At 33.0% G+C, this 9,317-nt stretch overlaps 1 protein-coding gene across 1 annotated transcript; it reads right to left on the bottom strand.

Moving 5' to 3' along the window:
• Positions 1-1,696: 1,696 nt before the first annotated feature.
• On the bottom strand, positions 1,697-6,612 carry LOC108768243 (Ribosomal protein S6 kinase II). Its single transcript, XM_018518606.1, has 13 exons — positions 6,363-6,612; positions 5,946-6,140; positions 5,764-5,845; positions 5,530-5,690; positions 4,513-4,619; positions 4,232-4,409; positions 3,960-4,125; positions 3,687-3,839; positions 3,287-3,552; positions 2,945-3,193; positions 2,574-2,812; positions 2,213-2,474; positions 1,697-2,015 (listed from the first exon to the last, which is right to left on the bottom strand). Exons 1-13 carry the CDS (start codon positions 6,414-6,416, stop codon positions 1,884-1,886), a joined length of 2,244 nt encoding a protein of 747 aa, XP_018374108.1. The 5' UTR covers positions 6,417-6,612; the 3' UTR covers positions 1,697-1,883.
• Positions 6,613-9,317: the final 2,705 nt, after the last annotated feature.

The raw sequence follows: 9,317 nt of genomic DNA, 5'->3' as shown, positions 1-9,317 counted from the left end.
CGGTATCGGCACGCATAGTACGCCGTACGCTCACCGTACTAATACCGTGGAGGTATTTGTCTATCTGGGTATCTGGGCCCCAGTGAGCTGATAGCACATGGATACAGGAATCTGTAATTTATTATTTTTCCCAGTTTTGGACACAAAATACACCAGGAGCAAGTACATTAGCACGGATATTTCAATCGTGGAGAAGGAATTTTTATTCTGTGCAACTAATTCAAAGAACCGCGCAAGGAGCATAAACGCTTGCTTTATCGGTAAAAAAGAAGACCCTTAAGAGGATGCTGGAGTCTTCTTTTTTGGTGCTATCAGCTCACCAATAATTTACTTCGTGAAAAAATTATATACACGTTATATGCTCGAAATTAGGGCAGGAGCACATGTAGAATAAATAGACGAATACAGTCGTATCTTTAGAATTAAGTTTTGACGCCTAAATAAAAAGATTAGTGCAAGGAATGAAATTATGTGTCTAGCGCGTGAGAAATCGACGATGTACGATAGTTTAGACTGTTTAGCCATGAAACCGAGCAGTATTTTAGTTGATCTCTTTCTAAGAGATGGCGTTGCAATATGTTAGATAAGGACAGATGAATGCGTTTAAGCGAGACACAACGATATATAATAAGGGGAGGATTCCGTTTGCCTACAGTTTTGATTGTACACACCACTCATATCAACTGGTGCCTAGTAATTTTTTACTGTTTTGCCAATGAGATTATTTTATTTTTAAATTGGCCAATCAACGATACATGTGTGCAATCGGAGCCCTCCCTATAATAAGTATAAGAAATGAATGAAAGATGTCACTATTGTCGAATTTAGAATTTAAAAGTCTGTACTATCGACCTTGATTAACTTCGACCGTCACTCGAGCATCCCTTTAAAGAGGGGATAAAGAGGGGATGCTAAACCAATTACCGATTTTAATCGAGGTCGATAGTACCGACTTTTTAAATAATAAATTCGATAATAGTGACATCTTTCATTCATTCATAGTGACATCTTTTCATCCTAAGGAAAAAAGTTTCATGATTGATATCCAGTCTGGCCATGCCCTAAAAATGGCCTGACGATTTTTGCCGATTTTGTGTATTGACTCGCTTTTCAACACAGCTTTAAAGTTTTGACAGTCGTAGGAGCGTATAAATCGCATTATACATTATTTTAAAGAAAATGTAATTTAAGATTGTACTTTTCTAAAAAATAAAACGACTTTCTACGAAAATTTCTTCAAATCAACATAAAAATAATTTATACAATTGTCAATTTATTTAACAAACCATTAACGATAAGCATTACAATAAAACAATGATTACATGATTTATTTCGTTTTTTGCAATTACTGAAATTTTTTTAGACTCAAATCCACGTAAACATCGAGATTTTAAGTATTCTAAAATTACAAATCACGAGTTTAGGCGGAAATACACGCACACACGTATACAAGAGACACATACTTATCCGGTAAACATCAAGTCAAAAAATGAGTTTGACCTAACTACATTGCACAGATAAAATTTTACATGTAATATATATCAAAAATTTTAAATTATTTTAAATTATAATTGATTATAGCTCAACATGGTTATATCAGGCAACATTTTTTCATTGGCTAAATCTATAAGATTTAGCAATTATAAGTATAAAAAAAATAATTAAAAAATAACTAAACTATTTATTTTGACCATTACGCAATTAACTATAAATAAATATCACATTCGGCTCACTGTCATAAATGTTTCATTATATACTTTCCACGATGATATTAATGTCATTTACAATATGGGCACTGCTACTTGTACTTTCAAACATGATTTTGTTCTCCTAAGTATCTTCTATCTTGAGATAAAAGTTAATCTGTACATGAGATATTCAAGTTAAATTTGGGGGGGACCTGCTGGATTTGCTTTATTTGTCCTACGACGTGCCAATTCAGACATAACTACAGGACCAATATGCGGTGATCTTGGGCTACTTGCTATCACTCTGTATGTCTCTGCAACTGCCATCTGAAATTAGGATTCAATGTGATATTATTATGTATAAATTTATTGAAAATGTTACATAGAAAAGGAATAGTGCGACATATTTTCAAATAGATGCTACAAATGCATCTATTATTAACAATAATAATCTGGACTGTTAACAAAATTAATATTTGCGAAAGTAGTTCCCGTAGTTATTACTTTTTGATAGTAATATATACCTTCAGGCTATGTGGATCTTTAATAACATCTGGTAATACTTTTGGAGGGATACGATGTCGATTTACAATCCATGGATATTTTAAAATCATAGTTGCTGTAGGTCTTCGAGTGGGATCCAAGTGCAACATTCTCTTAACTAGTTCTTTAGCTTCGTTGGAAATATGACACCATATCCCACTTTCCACGTCTATATATCCTGAACCAATACGATCTAATATATCGCTAGCACTATCTCCTGGGCTGTTACGAAAGGGCGTGTACCTATGTATTAAATGAAAAAAGTGATAAAATAAAATCAATTCCTATCATTTTATAATTGCATATGTTAAGTAGTTATTTCATTCTCAAAGCTTTTGATACCCAGCTAGCATGATGTATAATAAAACTCCAAGTGACCAAATGTCACATGCTGCGTCATATCCTTGACGTTTCAACACTTCAGGTGCCACAAAGTTAGCTGTATAACAGGGCGTCATTAGCAAACCGTTCTCCGCTCGTAATTGTGTCGCAAAACCAAGGTCACATATACAAAGTGTTGTTGGATCACCACCAGGTTTTGTGTACAGAATGTTTGATGGCTTCAAGTCTCTATGAACGACCTATTTTTTTTCTTTTTTTAAGCAACAACTTCATCGTTTCCTTGTATGTAGATGAATTTCGTATAGATGTACGAATTGAAGTAACTATACAAAAATGTTTGTTATATTTATACGTTTAAAGATCACACTTACTCCGTTTTCATGGAGATAATGCACCACACTTGTAACAGTGTAAATGACCTCGGCAGCTTCTCTTTCGGTGAAATTTCGTCTTTGTAGCAAACGATCGAGGAGTTCACCACCGCGTAAAAGTTCCAATACTAGATAGACTCGTTTATCATCTTCATGAACCGCTCTCAATGTTACAATGTGAGGATGTCTACCGTATCGTAGTAGAATTTCTATTTCCTCTGTCGGATCTCGTTTCGATTTCTCAATCACCTATTTTGTTAAGTCATTTAGCTAGCTTTCTACTTCTACTTCGCATATCTTTTCACAGATACATCTTATTTCAACTTTTATACAGGACTTTACCTTTACAGCGTACTCCATTTTGGATGCTAAGTGAACAGCCAAGTAAACTACACTGTAGCTTCCTCTGCCAATTTCATGTTTAAATTCGTATTCGTCAGTTACAGAAACAGGATTAACATAGGTTGGGAAAATAGCACTAATGTTATCATAGTGTCTATATTCATGAGATATAACGCGATCCGCATCCGTAAGTAAACAGGGTGCGACAAAACTAAATCCGCGAAATAATTCGTGAGCATTTGCACTAGGTGGTACTCCAGGAGAATCTGGAAAAATATGCCATAGTATCTTTTATAATACGGATATCAGGATGTGACTTTATATAATTATTAACTTGATTCTACTGACAACTCTACTCTATGTCCTTTTTCTTCTTTCTATTTTCAAACAGAAGACTTACCTTTAGGTGTTTTACAAGTAAATTCGCTGTCAAAGTAAAATGCATTGTCTTCCCTAACAGCTGGTTTAAACGGTGGTCTTATTTCTTTTTTATAAAGAGCGTCCCAATCAATGGTAGCAAAGAAAATATGGCTTTTAATCTCTTCCACCCCACCTAAGAAATAAAAAGATTTACATACAAAGTAACTCTACATACGTATGATAGCAGGTATGCGTTACTTGAGGCCCCATTATTTCTTTAAAGCATGTAAAATGTGTAAGGCAAGCCCTTTACCAGATCCAAGACGATTTGCTGGATTCCTTTTGAATAATACTCTCAAAAGCGCTTGCGCTTCTGATGAAAGATTATGCGGCATACCGAGTTTAGCTTTCAAAATTTGCGTCATCGTTTCTTTGCGATTTGCACCTTGGAATGGGAGAGCGCCTGTCAGCATTTCAAACTGAAAAATTTAAAAAGCGTCACATAATGCTTTTTGACTTTTCTTTTACTGATAATTTACATTCAGTGATCATATCCAGATGTGATATATAAAGTTCAACTCTAACCATTAAAACACCAAAACTCCACCAATCCGCTGTAAAAGTATGTCCTTTTCTGTTGACAATTTCTGGTGCCATATATTCAACAGTACCACAAAATGAATATGCTTTTGAATCATCTAAAGGTTGCTTGCTTAAGCCAAAATCTGTCAAAGATATATGGCCTTCTGTATCTAACAAAATGCTATTGCGTAAAAGAAATGGTTAATTAAATATTTCCATAGCCAATGCTTGTTAAAGAAATATATGATATATATGTATAATAGTAGTATGTAAACAATACAAACTTTTCAGGCTTCAAATCCCGATAAATAATTCCGAGTTTATGTATATGATCTAATGCAAGTGCCAGTTCAGCCAAATAAAATTTGACATCCTCTTCTGTAAACATTACCTGAAAGATTAATTATACTGATAATTCCAAATATATTTGAGAGTTTATATATATATTCCAATGGTTGTAGTGTGGTAGTTATATCGCCATTACGTCAGCTGAAAATGTATTTCGCAAAGATATAATTTTCATCCAAAGAATATCACGTTCTCCGAATCATGAGAGAATACATGCGAATATTGAAGATCTGCTTAGCTGTTCGAGTCAGAAAAAAAGGACAACAGAAAGACAGACACGAGACGGTTATATCGACGAACGTAAACAGCGATAATGAAAGGGAATAATCATCGACGCGTTTAAACTGCATTCATCTATCGGAGCATGTGTCAAATAATCCGACATTGCAGTCGAGCGCAATATTGCACATACTGTAACCCGCTAGGGAAATTAGATGCAACTGCTGTATCTCGCGAAGAAAACTAAACCACACAGGATCACGTATATTTTAAATCGAGATTTCGAAGCCTTCTTCGAAGGGTTGAAAATAAATCGTTTTTTCTCCAGATATGAGGTCGAATAAACAATCGAGAGAAGTAAGTGACATTTCTCCGCTAGCTCTGGTCATATTAAGTTGTAAATCTGATATGCTTGGAATAAAGACTTTTTTCATGTTGAGTCGATCAATGATACTGGCCACAACCGTAACCATATCACAATTCGAATTTCGTAATAACCACCAAAGTAGGTTTGTTTTTTTTAGTTAAAGTTCTTGCATGGTACATTTTTCTTCCTTCTCTCTCCACATTGGAGAAAAAAAAAGAGTTAAACCATACAAGAAATTCAGTTAAAAAGAACAGAACTCGTGTTTCGTCGGAAAACAATATTTACTTGTGTTCTCTTGATTATGCTAATTATGGAGAAGTGTAAGCCATATGATATATATATAGCGATTTGCAAACAACAATCTTACCTCTTTAGACAATCTAGAAAAGAGATCACCACCTCTTAGAAAATCTAGAATTAAATAAAGTTTTCCTTCGGTTTGGAATGCATAATGCAGCCGGACGATGAATGGATGTTCCACATCTACCAATATATTTCTTTCCATTTTGGTTCTAACTCTATCACGAACTAAGAGAAGTGGATATACAATAACTACAATAATTTGAGACACTTGCAAATATTTTGTAGTATTTTGAGATACCTTTTAAAGTTGCCTTTTTTAGAACTTTCATAGCATATAGAGTTCCGCTATCTTTTCCAACAACTTTTCTTACTAAAAATACCTATAAAAGTATTGAAGAAATAAAATAAAATATGTACGATGTACAAAGTACCAAAAAATATTTAAATATTGTATATGTACTTTGTATTTATTATTCTTACTTTGCCAAAGGATCCTTGGCCAAGGACTTTTAATAATTCAAAGTGAGAGGGTTCAGCTTTTTCATAACCATCCCTTGTCATATCGCGTACTTCAATTTCATGAGATTCCGAGCAACCATTTGATCTTTCAATTAAATTTCCTTGAGTGATCATTGTTTCTTCCTGATTTTCAGCTGGAAGAATCTCTGTACTTTGCTAAACAGAAGCAAGATGGAAAATGAAGGTATTTTTCAAGGTGAAATATTTTATAATCTATTATAATCTATTATTATAATGTTAAAGTAAAGAAAAAAAGAAACAAAAAAAGAACAAGAATTCTTTTGAAAAAGTGGTAATGGTTTGGAATTCGCTGTTTCAAAGAAAATTACAACCCACGAATATTACAACTCAAGAATATTGAGAGAAATTGAGTTTTACCTTTTCATTTGTGCGATGCTCTGTCCAAGGAGCCGTTAGAGTTGCCAACGGCATTATATCTAAAGTTTTGTTTATTTTCGGGATTGCAAACGTTTTTGTGAAATTCTTATATTTTTATTAAATTGTTACTAACATGTACAAGTGTTTACTGCAAAAAACAATTTCATTAGTTGACTATGATTAACAAACCAACAGCAGAAACCCACAGTCAACTATTAATCACTACTATCATTCGTTACTCGCTACCAGTCACTGCTTCATACCCATATGTATGCGTGTACTTCATACATAATATACATATATATATATATATATACACATATATAAATACGCATGCGTATAATGTATATACACATACTATTATATGTTTATATATTACCAGAGAGAAACTTGAGAGAGGCCATGCCTTTTTCCTGTGTTACCGTCGAAATCACCCATTCACTACCGCCAATACATCAATTTTCAGTTTGGAAACTACATGACTACATACATTTTCTGATACTATCGATAAAATCGTATCGTCGAAAGTAGATGTGGTTCAGCTCTGTACTAAATCCTCAGGATAGAAGTGCGCCGACTATTCATAAGAAGGATAGTTTAATTTGAATGAAAAAATATTAATTTCGCATCTCCTACATAAAAGTTGTTGAATTTTAATAAACAAAATAAAAAATTTAAACAAGTTAATTTAGTGATTTTTGTCTGGTATAATATTTATGTTATAATAAGTCTGTTCGCGTTGCTCGCACTATTTATACTCGGCATCTTCGCTTTTTCTTTTTTCAAAGCCAAATATATATCTATCCCATTTTAAGGGGATTGTTAGCATGCGCTCTTGTCACACTATGTATTTCATGCTAACATGATTGTGTATGGATGGATGGTGCTTGCGCATGAAACTTTGGGTGCGTTCCGAGTCACACATGAAGTGCGTAGACTGCAATACTGATGCGCAACGCTTTGAAATCGTTCCGTTTTTTCAATGCGCGCATAACACGCATGAAGCGCTTGTGAATTCGGAACGGTTTCCTATGCGCTGAGTGAACTGAATTGGTAATGTTAAAAATGAGCAATTGCGATTCATTGATTAGTTACAAAGATACAAAATAAATAAATATTTTTCAAAACGTAAAATCAAAACCACTAACAAAGACTCCTTAAAATTCAAAAAACTTAGGAGAAAGGGCAATAGGAGTCAGGCGTAGATAAAGTTACGCAAATTCCAAAAATGTAGGAAGTAAAACTTCTTTATTATAATCAAACGCTCTTACATGTTTTAGCTCATTTTTTAACCCTCTTCAGAAACAATAATGTATAACAGAAATACTAAGAAGACCAAGGGAAGTCCTAGCATTATGAGCTCCCTCACAATTAGAAGTTCAAATAACCATCTAGTAAAATATTTCCCATATAGTTTACTATTTGACTCTTTTTTATCCCCATATAGGAAATATTTTATTAGATGGTTAAGTCTTATTTGAACTTCTGATTGTGGGGGAGCTTATAATGCTAGGATTTTCCTTGGTCTTCTTAGTATTTGGGCCTGAGCACAATAGAGGAACAGGAATTAGATATTAAGATTTTAACCTATCAGAAACTGATTACATCGGAATACACGGTTTCTGATAGGTTGAAATCTTAATATCTAATTCCTCTATTGTGCGCAGGCCCTTTCTGTTATACATTATTGTCTCTGAAGAGGGCTCAAACATGAGCCGAAACATGTAAGATTGTAATAAAGAAGTTTTACTTCCTACATTTTTGGAATTTGTGTAACTTTATTTGACTCCCCTATTGCCCTTTCTCCTAAATTTTTTAAATATTTTTTTTTAAATATTTTTAGAGACTGCTTAAGAGTACAAAACATAAATAATAAGGAGCATACAGCCACAACGCAAAATATCTTTAACAAAAATCGTATATTAAAAAATTTTAATATAATTAAAGTAGACGTTTCGATCAAGTCTTGATGATCATCAGTATAATAAGAATATAAACGATGTTACAGAAATTAAAAAAGATGTTAACAAAATTGTTCAAGTGTTATTATTCGCTATTTCAAAAATGACAGTGACATAAAATTACATTCACTTATGAAAGGATTTTTTTTGCAATACAGATTCCTTGTTACTTAAATCTTTTTGTAATGTATAGTAAATACGGAATTTCTATATTCTCAATCCTCGCAAGTATAATTCGGAGTTTTTAATATAAATTTGCACAGTTTTAAAAAACTTTTTGGTGGTAACTTAGACAGTCTTACATCACAAACATCGTTTATATTCTTACTATACTGATGGCCAAGACTTGACCGAAACGTCTATATTATATTAAAATTTTTTAATATACGACTTTTTCTAAAGACGTATTGTGTTGTGGCTGTATGTTCCTTATCATTTAAATAAATATTTTGTTTATTTATTGGATTAATTCATCGCAATATATAACTTGACATAATCTTGAATACACAATGTACTTATATTAGATAAGATAGTATTTTATTTCAGCTATTGCTAAGAAGGGACTTGGTTACATCAAATCTGATCATTCACTCCTCCATTCCATTCATATGCGTCCTGTGACCTATCTAGTTATCCGGATTCCGTGAGCTTTTTCCAGAATACCGTTAAAATTTTAAAATTATAATTAAAACCAAACTTAAAATTAAGAGTAGCACCTGTTACAGAACTAGTTAAGAGTAAACTCTTTGTATATTTACCATTTCGTCCTCGTTACTTAGAACTTATAATTTTTAAAGCTTAAACAATGTATGGGCAGTGCTCGAGAGCTGACGTATGTTTACACTATGTTTACACTAGTAAGACTAAGATAGAGACTTAATACATAGAACATAAAACATAAAATCTTAATGTATAGAACTTTATTATTGTTATAACATTTCCGTATCATTTTATAATCTGCACGCATCTGCTCTAAATATCACAGCGCTCTTTT

This window comes from Trachymyrmex cornetzi, unplaced genomic scaffold, assembly GCF_001594075.2.
Source record: "Trachymyrmex cornetzi isolate Tcor2-1 unplaced genomic scaffold, Tcor1.1 scaffold771, whole genome shotgun sequence".
NCBI lineage: Eukaryota > Metazoa > Arthropoda > Insecta > Hymenoptera > Formicidae > Trachymyrmex > Trachymyrmex cornetzi.
This window is presented reverse-complemented; position numbering and strand designations above follow the sequence as displayed.